A 19,623-nucleotide genomic window follows, 5' to 3' on the forward strand; every position below is an offset into this window, starting at 1 on the left:
TGTTTTATATTTTAAGAGAAGTTTAAAAATTTATTTCTAAATAGTAATAATCTATGTACATATATATGCATAATAACTGAAATGTGACTGTATATTAAAAAATACTAGTCCACTGAAACACAGCCAAGACAGGAGAGACTAAAGGTCAGTTTTATATTACTGGATACATAACATGAGTGAATGTGCACCTTGTCAATACAAGTTATGCAATGTTAGCTAGGCATGACTAGGTCAATATAATATAGTGGTAAGACTTAAGCTACTTAAAGCAGACTTGTATTTTCATGTGTTGTAATGTGTAGTCATTCTAGAATGAAAAAAAAAATCTATATTTCCTAATTATTTTTGTTTAATGATGGTTACAAGGTTGGTTAAGTGATAGACCCTAAATTTTTAGAGTTTTGAAAATAACAAAAAGTCTTACTGAAAACAAACATTTTAAATCTATTTAGAAGGTTAGATTAAGCAAATAATATTTGAGATTTCCAAAATGAAGAACAGTTCTTTTAATCATAACATGAAATCACTTTGCACTAAGACTACTAACAAAACAGACTATTTTCACAAACAAATCTTTATTAAAAATATTTCATTAAAAGAAAATCTGATTTTTTTTATTATTTTTTTTAAAACACAAAATGTTAGTAAGTTTACTAAAAAATATCAAATTTTGTGAAGATACACTTGCTGTATCAAAAGTTATGGTGCAAATACTTAACATCTGCAAACATGCAGAAAAAGTTGTGAATATTATACTGAGTCTGTAGCAAAAGGATTATTGTTTCTTTCATATTAACTCAATTTTGTCTTAATTTCAGTCCAAGTGGCTAGATTTGGAGGTAGTGGAAGTAGTAAGTGCAAATCATTTCAGAGAGTATGAATACTACAGGGAAGGATATGTCACTGAGTCAGCAAATTCAGTCTGCAAGACAAGATCAATCATCAGCTCTTTCTGAGTGGATTATTCACAAGTGTTTGACAGTGCTTTAAACAACAACAACAATGAAACATTAGCAAGTATTACTCCTCAGGCCTTAAAATCTAAAGAGTTTGTCCAAGAAGAACTTTACATAGCTATGTGAACTTGTCAGATCCCACCTCATGCTTTTGAAAGAGTTTAGGGGAGAATGAACTTACAATTACATACCTCAACCCTATATCAAGTGCCTCATGAAAGGGCATACATACACATGGAATTTATACTAATGAGGTATTGTGGACATCCACTAAATCAATATTTCCTACACTAATGTTTTTCAGTTCATGATGTTTAAACTTATCTCTAACACATGGTTAGAAATTATCCTTGTGTGCAAACAACTGACACAATTTGTGATCAGTTACCATGAATGATAGTCCTGTACAAATATTCTAACCTCTGATCCACAGTACTTTCATGATGTAAAATAAATGTCAACAACAAAATTACATATAAAATTAATTTTCATACCTTCATGTATGTGGCCAAATACATGATATTTGGGTTTAACACGAGTTTGCACTGTGCTGAGAAGTTCCACACAGCCAGCTCGCACTCCAGTAACACAAAAATCCCCATGGCCAATAGGTGGAGAATGGGTGACTAGAACATCAACATCAGTTGGTATTTTCTTCCACTTTGCAAGACAAGCCTCTCCTCTAGGTAGGTTGAATGCCCAATTAAAGAATTCTGGTTGCCTAGAATAAATAAGAAAATGGAAAATATTTTTGTTTCATTTTTTTTTTTACAGAAACAGCTAGTTTTAACTTTTACTTTAAATAAATAATTATACATTAAATCAAAAATCATACACGAACTAAAATTTATAAAAATTTAATTTGTTCTCTAATACTTAATTTAAAATATAAATTTTGTTATACTTTTATAGAAACTGGGAATGTACTTTAATCATTGGTGCTGTGCTATAGATCTCCAATTTATGATTCTGAACACATTTCTTCTTTATTTATTATAGTCATTTAAATGCCCACACAGTGTTGAAATGAAATAATACAAAAATATTATATGAGCCACACCTAATTTTATATTTACTTGTTGTTTCTTTTAAACACCTGTCTGATTATCAGGCAGATAACCAAAATGTTGCAAAACTGTAGTTTGACTAGATGTTGGTTACTGAATTTATTTGATCTTAATATTTTGGAGATAAAGATTAAATAGCTAACATTTTCATATATTACATCATTATTTTAATCTTTATGCACATCTAAAGTCTATCAGATGCTACACATCCCTGATAGATAGGAGCAGAAATGTTTGCCAGTACTGAAAATGTCCAAACATTCATAACCCAACCCAAATCTTCCCCTTTGACTTTGCCAGCACGAGAAGAATCACTAATGGTGGTAGACTTGTGGAATAGCCACCAGGGATGTACAAGTATATTAAAAAGTATGAAACACAAAAACTGCCAGAAGGATTAATTTCTATTCATTTTTTTACACCATGATTTTCCCATACTGATTGTTTTGGCCAAACCCAGAAGTATGATTTTCTATACCCAAAACAGAATTCTTCCACCCATGTATGATTTCTTAAAAATTGTTTAAATCTCAAGTACAAAATATAATAAGAAAATGGCACATGAATGAAGCTTGAATTAGTTTTCCACTAAGATCTTTCCATACTGGCTTTGCTCTGGTTGAAACTACCTGTACAATTTTCACCACCCCAGAACACAACTCTCCCACTCATAAGAGATTTCTCAAACATTGTTTTCTGCATTTACCAAAATTTAAGACAAAGAAACTTTACTTCAAAAGATAAGAAAATATTTGGGAGATTCAATACTAAATTTCACTTTCAAGAATCTTTGTTTCTTCTTTCTTAGAATAACCATGTTTTCAAATTAATAGTATTAAAATATATTGTTTGCTGACAAAATTAATATAACTGAATTTATTCAAAGAAAATTTACATACAGATTACCTTTGATAAACAAATACAGTAGATACTTTAAAATACATTTCATTTGTGCCAATCACTCAGATTCCAACAATCACAAGTTGAATAGTACAATTAAATACTTAAAACAGAAATTATCATGTAAATCAACTGAACTAATGACTGCATAAATTATTTATGGCTTGTGTATAGCAGAATATGGATTAACACTAGTGCATTACATACACAAATGTTACATTCAACTCCTTTAACAAGCAAAAATACAATCTCCAATAAGGTATTCTAATTAATTAACGCACTTACTGTTCAGGTTTTTTTTTTTTTTTAATCTTTCTGGTAAGGAAAGTCAGCACTGGCAAGTGTGTTGATCTTCCTGTTATATTTTTATTATAAAAGTTTCAAGATGAGCAGGTCTAAGTAAAGATGTCGAGCTATGCACTTCCATCTGGGCATGATTTACAAGTTTTACTTTACACAATATTTCTGAAACCTATTCCTACCTTACTACCAAACACTTACTTGAAAGCTGCAAACAAGTTTGTGATATTAAAAAAGATATGTACTCTGTAGTCTGTCATTAAATTTGGAAATTTAAACCAAACACATTCTCTAAGACTAACAAAGACATTCCATACCATTGCACTTACCATGGAGTGCCATAGATTTTGAGTCCATAGATGTCAACTTCAGAATCCTCGAGGTAAATACAGTTTGTGAGCAAGTCTCTAGGTTCTTTTTCTGATGACTTGGAACCTCCTCTTTGTGCAAGGGCCAACACAGAAATGTGACGTTGAACCATTTCGATGTCAGATGTTGAGGGATCAAAAGTGAGTTCATGGTTACCAGCTGTGACAACTTTATACTTGTGAGGTAGTTTACCTAAGTATAATCAATATAAATGATAATTGATAAATCATAGTGCTATTTTACAAAACAGTTTCAATCAAAAGTCAGCATGTACTGATTATCTTAATATTAACTTTTCCTCAGCCCAAAATAAAGTGAGAAAACAGAACAAATATATTTACAAACATAAGACAAAAGTGATAATTGTGACAAAATAGCCAGATGAGCCATCAAGGTGATCTCTTATTCCCAATTATGCACCAACCTTCTAAGTATATCTCATATCCATATAGTTTAAAAGAGTCTACATTATTTGCTTGTATCACATTAACAGAAACATTACCTCCCCAAATGACATATACATACATATATATATAGATAGATAGATAGAGAGAGAGAGAGAGAAATAAACAACAAAACTTTCAGGTTGGTCAACAATTTTTTAAATTAGATAAAATCAGTTTTATACATATATTAATTCACAACACGTCTTATTTTTAAATTCACAATTACTTAGATATGTAGCTTTCAAAACTCAATTAGTCATGGTTATCACAAGACTTGCTGCCAGTTTCTTTTAATATTTACCCAGTAAATCACACTCAAGTCCTTTATGAAAATTATCAACACCTTCAAACTGAGTTCTTAGAGTATACAGCAAATACACTTCTCAAAAACATTTAAGGGAGCAAAAGGAAAAAGAAAAGAGGAGGAGGTCTCAACACTTCACTAAGTAATGAAAAGTAACAGAAATGTTAAAGTTAAAAGACTTTTATTATGAGCTTTTCTGAACCAACATTTTAACAAGTTTTCATTTTATGAAGACTGACATTTTTAAACAATAATCCTCAAAATAAAAGTGTAAGCCATGTAGTGTTTAAAACATGAAAACACGAGGAATGCTAAAGTTAACAATTAACTTTCAATAAGAAATAATTATCTTGAGATTTTATAAAGTTTTTGACATCTTAGCATACTTCTCACAATGCATATAATGTAGCCTGCATACAAGGCATTCCATTCCTCTGTTTAGGTTTGTTGTAAGGGGATTTGCATGGCAATGAATCTGTGTATATAGTTTGTTCCATGAATGTTTGATGGGATTTAAGTCTAGCATTTCATCCATCATATTTGAATGAACAGAAACAGATTAAGAATTAACATTCACAAACCACCTTAACTAGGTGATATTTTGCAATTAGTATAAAAAAAATATAGAGGAAATACAACTCTTGTTTGTACCAAGTAACTATCCAAAATAAAACATAAATCATGTTGGCTTATAAACATTTTTAAGGCATGAAAGAAAATTCAGATGAAGGTGTAGTGAAAAATTACTGAAAGAATTATCAAATCTCTGAAATCAGAATGTATAAATGAAGTTAAAAAGAATCAACAATCTTTAATTATGTAAAGCAAACAAAGAAAAAACTAAGTATATAGTAATAAATAAACCAAAGCAGTTAATATGGATCCTAGGTGAGCTCAAATCACTTGATAAAAGCTGAAATTACTTAAATTAATAGATTTTTAGTAACCTTTATTAATCCTTATCTCATAACAAAAACCTGTAAAGACAAACAATGTAAACAATAGGAACCTACCACATCAGATGGATGGAGAATTAGCTATCTCTAACCAAAGAAACAAACAGGTAACAAAAGAAAAATATCAGATGAAATGTTTGATATATGTACAGCACTGAAGAAATTCCTAATGGTATATATCATACAAGCAGACCATCACACATATACAAAAAAGAGAATTTAAATCAAGTAAACAAAAAATGACAACATGTCATCCAGAAATGAATTTAAAGGGTTAATATGGAATGCACATTACTGTTTACACTATATACAAACAAAAACAATGATCAACATATAGTGCCACTACCACAGAACACAGTTACTGCTTTCAAAGTGCACAAATTAAATTCTGCATCCAAAAATGTGAAAGCAAAATAAAAACTGACAACAGAAAATTAAAAAGTATTAAAAATACACAATTTTCATTCTTTTCATGAATAAACATAAAACACATTTCCATATCAAGAGATCATTTTACGACCCTCCTATTCTTAAGTAGGTAGAAGAAATTAACAGATGATTCACTGAAATAATTGGCTTGGAAAATGTGATCTTAAATTCAAAATGAAGTCCAATAATTGGTAAAATGACAAAAAGAAATGTTCCTATTCTAAACAAAACATGCAAAGGAGTGGCTGATAAGCTAACTCCATAAAACTCCAAAAGACAGATTATACAAAGACTTCTGTTTCATTCAATTAGTTTTCCTGAAGAACAGTTAACTACCATCTGAATGAAAGTACTTAAAACTTAGATCGTAAAAAGAGAAATACTTTTTTCATTTTCCCATTCTAATTTCCTGTAAAGATAAAGAGTTAAATAATTAAAAACAAACTCTGAAGTAAGGACAAAGGTGCTCTTCGCAAGGTGTAGTTACATATAAGCTTAAATTCAACTCAAAAGAACAGTTGAGAAATTTTCTAGAACAGCAGAGATTGAACTTATATCTGCCATACCTGCCTTTTCTAAGCTGAAGAAGCACAATTAGAGCAGGGAGTTACTGGTATCTACCAACTTAATAATTAATAGATCTGTTAGTCAAATACATTTAATTAGCTCATTAGTACAGTGTTCCTCAAACCATGTTACATAAAAACTGATAACTTTCCCCCACACACACACACATTAAAGAAGTCATTAAACTTCTAGAACTGGTCTTTCATGGATACTTTGCATTTTCACAACCTTCCTTGTCCATATCCTTACAAACTATGTGTGTGTGTGTGTGTGTGTGTGTGTGTGTGTGTGTGTGTAAATATACTATTTTAGAAAACTCACCCAAAAACTTGTTAAATTCTTTGATTTCATTTATCAAACCACATCTTGTAAAGTCCCCAGCATGAATGAATACATCACCTGGAGGAATAGGAAATTTCAGGTGAGATGTGAGAGAATGAGTGTCAGACATACACACAAAACGAACAGCTCTTGAGCTGACTGGCATATTAAGGGGAAGTGGCTGGACTTTTTTAACAACTTGTACTTTTCTCAGCTCCTCCCATGCCTCTGACGGATTATGGGTAAGAGGATGGATTTTGATACTAACCTCCTTAGTACCTTCTGTCATTGCTGCCCTACAATAAATCAAAAGTCATGGTACTGAAAACAACACTTTTAACAACTTCCTTACAAAGAGTAAAGTATTCTATATCTACATGTATTTGGATCTGTTTCCAGTAAATGGTACACACTAAACTGTATATTTCTACTATAAACTATTATATAATTCTGCAATGTACCAGTTTTGATGAGACTCGTATCAATATCCTTCACAGAGTTAAGAATGAGAAAAAGTTCATATGGTACAATGTACATAAAAGATAGCATAGAAATACTACAGTTATACATTTATTATTATTATTATTCTGAATTCTAGCTGCAAGTAGTGAAGGTTAAACATTGGGCACCAAATTATTAGTAGGATAACGAGAATTTTTTCCAACTGGAATCTGTTGTTCATACTTGAGCTTATGATTTTTAGAAAAGAATGATTTGAAGTAATTAACCAGGGTAGAGATCCATAAAGATACATTAGTTCTAAACTTTAAAAATGTAGTTATCTACCTGTTATTACAAAAAAATGTAAACAGCTCATAAGGAAGTTATTATAAGGGATAAATCTCAATCAATAAGTATATGTACATCTGAATGCATACCAGGTTAAATCATTGGAAAGCAATTAAGTATACAACAGGTACAAGAATTAGTGTATTTCAGCAGTTTCTTTGCCCTTCAAAGATTTTGTAATAGATCATGGATACTACATGGCAAATATTAAGTTGATAATACTGATATGGAACTTCAAAATAAGACTAATTTTATATTTGCTAGTAAAAAAAGTATTTATTATAAGTTGCTAAAAGTAAAAGCTATGATAATGGGTTAACTAAGTAATTCAAAATTTTTGTTTTAAACTGGCAAAATAAAATAAAAAGGATAAGGTTGTTTTATAAGAAGTGAGAAGGATGCTAATATCACTGATGTTGGAAAAGACATGGAGTGTGATTAAGCAGTTCTTAAAAAAGTATTTTGCTATTTTTCACAGAATAATTGTTAATACCGATATCAATAACTATAAGTAGGTTAATTATGTTACAAAAAATGGCTTATTATTATTATTACTGAATACTTTAGGGTTAGCTAATACATACGACTTAAAAATGTTTTGATGCTGTGAGAAAAGATTTCTCACTAGGAGTGAGGAAGCTTGAACTAGAGATTATTCCAATAAATGAAGAATATGTCAATAGCTTATAACAAAATAAAATTCCCTTCTAAAATAAGGAATTCTAAAACTTAGATTTGTTAGACTAGATAAAAATTGTAATGTTTAAAAATCTGATAGGCCTAATACTCATGTCTTATAACAAGAAAAATTGTAATAATGCTTGCTAGCTTGTAAAAGGCATTCACACCATAACAACTTCTATTTTATTAAGTGCAAAAAATTAGATTTAAGAGTAAGCTGAATTATTATAATTTCATCCAGTATGTTGGTATCAATAATGTTGACATTACAAAAACAGAGATTTAGACAATTTGGATAAATGAATTTGTAATATAGTTTGCTCAATACAGACAGAGCAATAAAAAAGTGGGTAGTAAAATGTAAACTAGGCATCCTTTTGATACTGAGGATATCAAAGAGAAGAGTAAGGAGGTAGAATCCAGTTGAAATTTGTTACAGACCATATGATGAAACTGATAAAATTAACTAGACACTAGAGTTGAAATGTGAAGAAAATGTTTTTAGAAACCAATCAGGATATTTTACTTCATAATTTGGTCAAGAAATCTATTCTGGTATTTTAAAGTTGTTGTTAATTTCTAATATAGATGTTGTAGAAGTTGAGGAAGAGGTGCAAGTGATTGTTGATAAATTATGTTTAATGTTTTAATACCCAAGGAGACAGCAAATAATTCAGATTTTGGTTACATGTTTTTAAAAATGTATATTAAAAGGGATATAAGAACTGTCTGTTGTGAATCAAGCTAATAAATTCAATGGAGGTACTGGTGGTCACATGTGAAGTTGTTTTTTATAAAACATTTTTTAAATTTTAAAACAGATGTGCCACTTATAAAAATAAAGGGTAGCTGAAGTTAACGACCAGATTGGATTGCTAACAACATAAGGGATGACATTTTAAAAAAGTGTTACAAATTTAAGAAATGTAAATAGCCTGCCCCAACAGAAAACTTAGATAACTATAGAAAATCAAGAAATAGCTAAACATTACTTTAGGTAACTAAAATGATAATATGGCAAAGTAAAAAGTAATATCAAGGATTTTTTTTCAAATACATGAAGGGTATTCAAAATGTTAAGATGGGAGTAAGCCCTTTGATAAATGATAGTAGAAACCTTATTCTAACAATTATAAAATAGCTAGGTTATTAAATTGTTCTTTTTCTTCAGTGTTTACTGAAGTGTTGTTGCTGGTTGTGAGGAGAATGCTACTAATTTACAAAATGTTTTATTTCTTAGTAGTAAACAAATAAATGGCAGATGGCTGTTAATTATAACAAATTCAAGTTCAATACGTGCAAGATATCATAACCTCAATTACAAGTTTGATGGAAATAACCATAACACTATTATGGAAGAAACATCTTAGTTTTCTGGTGGAGTAGTCTTTCAAGTCATCAAAGCAGTGTTTTGCTGTTAATAGCATGGCAAACAGGATTTTAGGTTATATTCAAAGAAATACAAACACAACACTAGAGGGGGAGAGGTATAAGGTCAACTGAGGACAGGTTAAGATTACAGAAGCAGGTTCTCTTTAAAATGATGAGTTAGAAGGAATCTGGTTGAGGTTTATTATTACAGAATCTGACAGTATTGACACATTATTTTTTGTTTGTACTTAAATGTGAAAATGGTGGAAAAAAAGGACATTAAAATACATTTTGACAGGATAAAATCATCTTTAACTTAGACAGTCTTACTTATTGAACAAGGCACTTGGCCTTTGGAACATATTTTTTCAGATAATTTTATGTAGTAAAAGTGAAAGAGTTTAAAGAAACACTCAATAAATACTTAAGTGATCAATAATAGATTTAAGTTTCTTCATGTCAATGGAACAGTTTTAATGGACCAATAGGCCATTATAGTCCCCATAATACTGTTTCATAAAAATTATGAACAGATATACACTGTATAGCATTTTTTAAATTACAACAGTTATTCAATTATTGTTGATAAAATAACTGTACAAACGTAACCAAGACTGAATCAAACATTACTCAGTACAAAGTATAAAATTATTGAGATATAGTAATTACTCGCACAACTTACATGTTCCACTAACAGGGAGAATCAGTTCACATCTGGCAAATACAATTAGTATTACTAAACTATTAGTTCTGAACTCAACTGCAACTCGCAAATATAATATTCATCCAAGTAAATATAGTTTTCAAAATGTTCCACACATTTTTACAGTTGTCAAACACAGAGCTAACTACTACCAATATAGAGTTTCATAAGCTTGATAATTCATACACTTTATCCACATTTATACACATGGTTATAACTCTTAAATAACATGTTGTTTAACACATAACGTCACAGTATTAATAAATCTCAAGAAATAATATTAATAATCAATATCACTATATGATACACAAACTCAGTCAAACAATTAATATACTTACTAGCATAAAAAAATAGTTAGCTTATAATTATACAATACTTATACTGTTAAAGTACATTTTCTAACTAGAACCAGTCACTTACCACAATTTTAAGCTAAATGTAACAAGTTTAAGGTTTTCACTTTTAATTTTGTATTTATTACAATTACAGAACAAGTTTGTTTTGTTTGTTTGTTTTTGGAATTTCGCACAAAGCTACTCGACGGCTATCTGTGCTAGCCGTCCCTAATTTAGCAGTGTAAGACTAGAGGAAAGGCAGCTAGTCATCACCACCCACCGCCAACTCTTGGGCTACTCTTTAACCAACGAATAGTGGGATTGACCGTCACTTTATACACCCCCACGGCTGGGAGAGCGAGCATGTTTAGCGCGACGCGGGCGCGAACCCGCGACCCTCAGATTACGAGTCGCACGCCTTACGCGCTTGGCCATGCCAGGCCCTACAGGACAAAGTTGAAACTTAAGGTTTCAATTTGCATAACGAGCACATGAAATATTACATTGTTGCTTCTTTTTAAGCGCACTAGGGGACTGCTAGTAATATTGCATTTAATGTAAAATTTTACTTTTGAATTTCTTTCTTTCTTCGTTTGAAGCAAATCGACATTGAGCCATTTGCTGTTTCCAACGAGGTAATCGATCCCCGGATTTTATCTATGTAAATCCGTAAACTTACAGCTTTTCCAGCAGAGAGCCATAAAGATAACAGAAATCGAATGAGGATAGTTTACTGGACGTTAGTTTTAATAAAATATACGGAATTATAAACTAATTTAAAATGAGATTGTATATTCTAGTGAAGATAAATAATTTATTTTCGCATAAACACATTTATTAATTGTTCATTTACCTTCCTAATTAATTTTTACTAAAATGAGCGTTTCAGCTATTTTAAGACAAAAGCAAAATGAACGTTTCATTTTTTCAAAGTTATTTATGAATAATGTTATGGATGTGATTGGTTATGTTTTCGTTGGTCCAATTTCTTTATAAGATCGCTTTGATTATGTTAACTGCAAAACACATATGGTCATTACGACACTTAATTTAAACCTGAATCATCACTGTTTGTGTTTCAGATTCATAAAAAATTATTCGAGATCTATCTGCATTACTCGTCCCTAATTCAGAAGTGATAGCTGAATTAGAGATTGGCTGTGACATAATAACGATCCAACGGTAAGGGAGGATTAGCTTGTCTGGTGATGGAATTCGAACTCCTAGCCTACAATTTGTACTAGTCCGTAACGTAGAATTAGGAGAACAAAACAGTAAAGGTTAATTTTTAGAAGAAAAAAAATCAAAGGAAATAAATATGAACACAAATAAAGTAATGTAAAGAAGTAAAATTATATTTTCCACGAAAGTGCATTTTACAACCATAAAACCCTATTCATGCCCTTAAAAGATCGGAATTTCATTCAAGAATATAATATAAACGTCATATCCTTCTAACATTAAATATTATCAGCTTTTGTTAAAATTTATTATTATTCTAAATACGTCTCTAAGCAAAAAGAATATCAACTAACGAAACTACAAATATATTTGTAAAATACTTCCAGCTTTTAATCATAAGTAAATTACTCAAATTGCTAATGCATACAATTTATTCACTGTTAATAGAAAGAAAAGGTTGACTGCAAGTAAAAAAAACAACAAAAACAACAGGTTAGCTCACAGAGAATACAAGAGATGAACTTAAAGACTAGTAAGGCAGGAGAGTTAGAAGATTATAGAATATCAAAAATATTGGTCAAACAGGAAATTAGTACGTCAAGAAGATGTAAGAAAAATGTTTTGCTGAATATTAAAAAGTAACAGTAAGAATTCATTTAAATACATTAAGAGCGTACAAATGTTAGGATGGAGATAGGACTCTTGTGGGACGATAAGGAAATATTGTATCTGTTGGCTGGATTACTAAATTCTGATTTTTCTTCAGTTTTTACTAATGGAGATTTAAGCAGTATTACTTACTTTCAGTAGCTGATAGACGGAAAGAAGGTCGAACAAGATTATTGCACTAATGAACTTCTTAAGAAAAATTTGGGAAGTGTAAAAGAAAGATAAGGATCCTAGGCCAAATAATAGTTCTCCAAGAGTTTTAAAAGACGTTAAAGATTGGATATCTAAGCCTCTTGCATATACACGACTTCTGAAGTTTAATCCAAAAATTATTTTAAAAATAATTTAAGTATAAAGTAAGTGTTAAATTTAGTTATTTTTCGAAGTGATATGTTATAGCATATTTGTTAACAACTTTTTCAGTCATTGTGAATTGGCGATTGTTATATTACTGCGTCATACAACTAGAACCTGCTATGTTTTTCTCGTTGTTTCAATTGAATATCGTAGCTTCAGAACATACCGTCGATGTGGAACGTTCTAAACCTTTTTTGGGCAATGAATATATGCCCAAAATGCGATTTCAGATAGTTAGATAGATCTAGCTCGCGTGATTTTGACTTTACCCGTAACGAGTATATAGTGACAATTTTAAAGTGAAATTACTCCAGACTGTATGGTAATAACAGGACAGAGGATGATAATTTGTTTTAATTATTTATTGCTCTGTATACAACTGTGGTGATCAATAGTTACAGCGCTTGTTTTAAAGTTAAATTATCACAGACTAAAAACAGAGTAGGAAGGATACTTCGTCTCGTCAAATTGTGTTTTAAAACAACTGAACAAACATGCGTAGATGTTGATGAAAAACGAGAAAAGTATTTAAAATTATATCACTGGGATAACCAAATATGTAATGAATATTTGTATATCATTTTGACTTCTTTTAATATATATTATTTTGAAAGAAGTAGAATGTGTGCTGTTTGCTTACTGTTGAAATTTATTACAAACAAGTCACAGACACATACTGTAAATAATCTGACCCATACATAAAAACCTAACAGTGGTAAGCTATTCAGGATCTACAAAAGTAGAATGGGACGTGAACGACTGTGAAAATAGATCTGTATATGCACAGCTTTAATAGTGACAAAAGTATTGCAGAGTAGTATTTCCCAAAGTGTGGTCCATGACCCAGTACCAGTCCATGAAAAAACTGCCAGCCCGCAGAAAACTAAAAAATAATTAAATTAATTTTCTCCCTTTCACTAACAACCACTACTTTTTATACTCTCTACAAGCCCCTGTTGTATATTAAAGAAAAATATAAATAAACCAGTTAATATAAATTTATTTTTATAAAATCAATATTTTCAAATACACTATAATTTAAGTTTTCATTTCATCCAGCTTGGACGTTTCAGTATTTCAACTAAGCTAATATAACAGAAAAGAAAAGTAAAAGTTTGTACTTAAGGTTACGAAACTATAAAATCCACTAGTTTACGGTTGTCTTCATGTCTCCAGTTTCTCAGGAATTAAAGTGTTTTCATTTAGTACAATTTAGAGAGCCTAAGATTAAGTTTTGTGGTATTAATAATCTTGAACTTCCTTTGAAAAGTCATACATTTAAATCACGTGTTAGCTAGACATCTACCCTACTGATTCCAAGCCGATCTTCCCCTGTCTGTAAGTAAGATCAAAGAAGGGTTTTGTCTCACATTAAAGAACCATTTGTTCATTCAAGTTAACCAGTTCTTCGACACAAAAAGTTTAAGAATTTCATTCCAAATGTGTTAAAATTGCTTACTCTGTTAATGAAAATTAACAGGCATGCGAGACCTGAGTCTTACTCTGATAGCGCCAGCTGGCAGCAGAAAAACAGAAAAGTTGCTGTTGGCAGATGCTAGAAGCGTCAGTTTGTTTTAAGAATAAAGAAAATTGTTTGTGACTTAGTTTGTAGTAATTAAAATTTTTTGAGTTGTTCATTTTCAAAAAAACCCTATCCAATACGGATAGATAGCTGAAGAAACATGCATCGCACAAGAAAACCTCAAGTGATACGCAAATTCAACCTAGTTCTAATGGAACTGAAGTTAATAAAAATAATATGTCTAATTTCAAATGTTTTAGTGATGAGCAGCTTGTAAGTAAAAAAAAACAAAAAACAACAAATCTCTATTGGATTCGACACTATTGTGATGAATATTTGAAGTATGGTTTTATAATTGGTGGTAGCAATAATGACTTGTACTATGTATTTGTTGTTGATCAACATTATCAAATGAAAGCATGAAACCATCTAAACTGAAATGCCACTTGAATACCAAACATCCAGAATATTCCAGTAAGCCAATAGATTTTTCATAAATGTGTGTGTGTGTTTATTTACACAGCAAAGCCGCATCGGGATATCTGCTGAGTCCACAGAGGGGAATAGAACCCCTGACTTTAGCATTGTACATCCGTTTTCATAAATAATAAAAATGAAATAGTTTTTCCAAACAAATAATTTCACACACTTTTTCCACGAGATCTTCCGATCAAGACTTGGTTATGACCTCATATGAAATTTCAAAACTGATAGTTGAGACAGGTCATCCGCATACAATTGGTAAAACGTTAATACTTCATGCAGTAAAAATAATTACATCTCGTGTTTATAAAAGACAAGAAGATCTGTTGAATTTAGTGTCCTTATGTAATAATACAGTGAAGGTAGAATTGTGTATATGGCGAAAAATATTGAAGAGAATCTTATACATCGAGTTCACTGTAGTCAGGTTTTTTCATTACAAGTGAATGAAAGCAAAGACATAGCAGAAAATGCCAGTTTAATGTGCTTTGTGATATATGGTTATAAGGACACAATTCCTGAAGATTTATTGTTTTTCAAAACCAATTCCAACAAAAACAACGGGTGACAAAATTTTTAATTTAATCAATAATTTTGTAATTCAGTGTAGTATTCAATGGAAAAAGTGTGTTGAATTGAGTACCGATGGTGTTTGCTCAATGGTAGGTTTCCATACGGATGTTTTCCAGAGGATCGAGCAGTGGCACCAGACTGTGTATGAGTGCATTGTGGCATGCACAGAGAGACGTTAGTTGTGAAGAAAATGCCCTTACTTTCGAATTCAACTATGCAAGAATGTGTTAAGTTCATAAACTATGTAAAATCTAATTTGATTAATTCCAGGATTTTTACAGCTGTGTGCAAACAATTAGAAAGTGAACACGAGCATCTCCTATTACACTGTGAAGTTCGGTGGTTATCAAAAGAAAATTTCTTAGAAAGAGTCATAGAAATGAAGAATGAAGCTATCTTGTTTTTGGACCAACATTCTCCATCAGCAAAGAATGCAATATTTTAATTTAGAGACAGGTTTCATAATTTGCAATGGTTAATTAAAGTGGCCTATTTATGTGATATTTTTGGCTTCTTAAATGCATTAAATCAAAATTTACAAGATGCTAACATAAATATTTTTAAGATCTGGGAAAAGATAGAAGCAACTATAAACAATTAACTTGTGGGTACATCGAGTTGAAAAGAAAAATTATAAGTCTTTTTCTACTTTAACAGAATTACAAAACCAAAATGAAGAAGGTAATATTTCAGATGATATTTTTTTATGAATCAAAGAGCATCTTTTGAGGCTAAAATCATGCTTGAAGGAATATTTTCCTCCAATTGACAGCAGTTAAATGTGAAACAGGGACATTTTTACTGTTGACACGGAAAATGAGGAAGTATTACAATTCAGTGAAACATAAATTGATTCTATTATTGAACCGTCCTCTGACACTGCACTAAAATACCGTTTTAGTCAAGTCTCGTTAATTAATTTTTGGCTGAGATGTGCTGAGCATCCAAATTTGTCAGAAAAAGCAGTGATATTTCTTATGCTACTTGTCACGACTTATAAATGCAAATCAGGTTTCTCAACATTGAGTTTCTTAAAAAACAAATAAAGGAACAAAACAGATATAGAGCCAGATTTGAGGATCAACCCGACTTTTTGCTCTTGATTAAGTTGTTATGATATGAAAACAGCACCATCCTTCTCATTAGGTAGGCTATTTCTTGAAAGAGATTTAGTAAATGCATAGTTAATGTAAAGATTAAATAACAATGAAGTGGGATTCTTTTCATTTCTTTTTGTATGGTAGTATTATAAAACACCTGTATATTCTACAACTGATAATGTATTGATAAAACTATTGCTTCCAGCTTGATGTTAAGACTTAGCCATGTCTTAGAGATTATCTAATTAGGTATTTGAGGAGGCCTCATGGAAAATTTCAAAAATAAACTGATGCCTGGCTGAAAAAGGTTGGAAAACGCTGTTGTAGAGAGTTATAATAATTAATTAATCAGCTAAAAATAAAAAAAAACACAGATTAAGAAAGAAGAAAAGGATAAAGAAGAGAGACTAGAAATAAAGAGAATAAAAGCATGAATTTAAATAATCAAGCACGCTCAACAGAAACCCAAGAAAGAAAATGGGGTCAGAGTTAGCTGATCCAAATTGTTAAGATTTGATCAACATAAAGAGGATATGGATTATTTCCTTATGAGGTACGAAAGATTTGACAAAAAATCTCTACTAGAACAAAGGTGGCTAGGCAGTCAGCCTCTCTCCCTTATCACACAAAAAGGCCTACAGGTGTATGCGAGCATAATATCAGAGGATACCGTGGGTTATGATAAAATAAAAGTGGCCTTGTTGGAATCTTATGAACCTACCAAGAAAGGTTTATGCCAGAAGTTCAAATGAATTAAACCTGACATTGGAGAAACTGTATTTTAGTTTGTGGCGATACTTTATAAGGTGAACTGGTATGACCATGTGTGAAGATAGTTTAGAAGGACTGGCAGATCTATTAATATATAAACAGTTAATGATTATGTGTTCTACTGACATGTCACTGTTCCTAAAAGAGAGAGCACTGAAAGATGTGGACAAGATAACCAAGTTAGCAAAACAATTTACGGAAGCCCATGATGAAAGTGTAGTCGCAAGTCTAAGAATAATCAAAGTCGAAACCAGGGGTGGACAACAAGGAGAAGGATACCACCAAATGTGATAAGAGGTCAATAAACAAATGGGAGAGAAGATGTACCAAGTATGCTCGCTCTTTCAACTGTAAGGGCGTTATAATGTTAAAGTTAATCCCGCTATTCGTTGGTAAAAGAGTAGCTCAAGCGTTAACGATGGGTGGTGTTGTCTAGCTGCCTTCCCTCTAGTCTTACACTGTTAAATTAGGAAAGTTAGCAGAGATAGCTCTCGTGTAGCTTTGAGCGAAATTCAAAACAAATCAAATAAATTCATGGAAGGTAAAGGGTTTGTAATGTTCGGTATCTTAAAAAGGTTTCTGGTCTGATATTTGAAGTTTTCCGATTAATAAGTGTTTATCAAAATTGTAACTTCCTAGGTTTATAGTACACTGATTGTAGCAAACAAACAATATTATTAAACCTACCTCTCCGCGTGTTACGATGTCTACCTTTTACACTAATTAGGCAAGATTCTTGAAAATTCAGCTGGCAATAATTTGGCATTTATCTACATATATATACATTGTTGATTCTTACGCTCAAGAATCTTCTACAAATTTAGAGAAAAAGCGAGAATTTTGCAATACACATTTAACAATACGTGTCACATGCATTTCCAAACAGAAACCAAACTGAAACAAATATAGATATTAAAAGAAATGTATAACAGTAAATCTGTCACAGTTGTTATATAAATAAAGTTTGGTTAAGCTGGAGTAAGTATTATCACAAGTAGAGTTCCTCAAGATTCAGTCTTAAAATCTTTGCTCTTTTTCATTTACATCAGTAATATAGATGGAGAAATGGTCAACATATTACTTAAATTTTCTTATGGCATTAAGGTGTTGGGTGTTGCTGACTGTGAAAAGACGTTACTACTTTATAAAAGGATTTTGATTATTTAGTGAATTGGGTAAATAAATGCAAAATAATGCATGTGGATTATTATGATTTCAATTATAAGTATATTTGGTTGGGAAATAACCTTAACAGTATCATGAATGAAAGGGATCCTGATGTAATGTAGATTAGTCTCTTAAATCATCAAAGTGTACAGTTGCTAATGGTTGGGCAAGTAGGGTTTTATGCTGTATCTATATAAATACAAGTCTAGAAAAGTTATAATATTATACTATAGGTCACTGGTTAGAACACATTGGGAATACTGTGTTCGGTTTTGGGCCCCTTACCTAAGGTTTGTTTGTTTGTTTGTTTTGAATTTCGCGCAAAGCTACATGAGGACTATCTGCGCAAGCCGTCCCTAATTTAGCAGTGTAAGACTAGAGGAAAGGGAGCTAGTCATCACCACCTACCGCCAACTCTTGGGCTATTCTTTTACCAATGAATAGTGGGATTGATCGTTACTTTATAACGCCCTCACGTTATTCATGTGTAATATGCAAAATACGTTCGACTGATCTTCGAAGGTATATGTTTGACGGTCGGAATTTAAAGACTTAACTTAGATAAACAAAATTTATATATTCGTAGCAAATTTCACGTTATCAAACAATAAAGATAATAAGTTTTTACATCACAATTTATTTAGCCTGCTCCTTTAATACAGTGTTAGCTATTTTATTACGTGTTTATCTTTTAATGGATATATGTATATAGCCAGAGGAAGTAAGCAAAATTATGTGGTTTAATGGGAAGATATTTAGTTTAAAAAAAAAAGTAACTACTTCAAACAGATTTTGACTTCTAACTGCTCGTAAGAATAGAAAAAAATAATAGAAAATATTGTAAAAAATATCAAAAAGTGTCAAACTAAGTGCCGAGAAAAAACAATGATTAAAATAAATTTGCTGGTCTGGTACTAAAGCTGTGAACATAATGAAATGACAACACATCACATACCAGATGTTTGTTTTTCTTTTACTTTAGACAAGTAAACACGTTCACCTACGGGCTGCTATTTAAGTTTAGTGCCAGAAAACTGGTCCTGAAATTTGACTAATTTGCTATTATTAAATTCTCACACACAAAATGCGGTATATAACTGGCATAGTTTTATATTTTGTGTGATCTTTATAGATTTGTCAAATGTGCAGTGAGTTGGTAATGTAGTAGACCAGTTGAAAAACATTGTAAAGTTTAGTAACCAACAGACTATGATATAAAGCTGTCTTGGGAGGAGCATCAAACACAGTTTGAAATAACTTCCAAGTGAATGAATGTTATAATAAACAGGAAGCTCTTCATCCTGG

At 31.2% G+C, this 19,623-nt stretch overlaps 1 protein-coding gene across 8 annotated transcripts in view; it reads right to left on the reverse strand.

Annotated features, from left to right (window-relative positions):
- Window positions 1–10,909, reverse strand: part of LOC143247329 (UPF0046 protein T07D4.2-like) — a 44,287-nt gene extending 33,378 nt beyond the window's left edge. For 3 of the 8 annotated variants that reach the window (XM_076495236.1, XM_076495208.1, XM_076495189.1), the window contains exons 1-4: window positions 10,139–10,421; window positions 6,616–6,911; window positions 3,553–3,784; window positions 1,451–1,677 (exon numbers count right to left, since the gene is read on the reverse strand). In XM_076495236.1, coding sequence (XP_076351351.1) covers window positions 1,451–1,677; window positions 3,553–3,784; window positions 6,616–6,911; window positions 10,139–10,140 — 757 coding nt within the window. In that variant the 5' untranslated portion in view covers window positions 10,141–10,421. Of the gene's footprint in view, window positions 1–564; window positions 923–946; window positions 985–1,450; window positions 1,678–3,552; window positions 3,785–6,615; window positions 6,912–10,138; window positions 10,435–10,579 lie in introns of those variants that run through there. The other 5 variants (XM_076495256.1, XM_076495218.1, XM_076495246.1 and 2 more) reach the window with 5 other exon arrangements.
- Window positions 10,910–19,623: the final 8,714 nt, after the last annotated feature.

This window comes from Tachypleus tridentatus, chromosome 1, assembly GCF_004210375.1.
Source record: "Tachypleus tridentatus isolate NWPU-2018 chromosome 1, ASM421037v1, whole genome shotgun sequence".
Taxonomy (NCBI): Eukaryota; Metazoa; Arthropoda; class Merostomata; order Xiphosura; family Limulidae; genus Tachypleus; species Tachypleus tridentatus.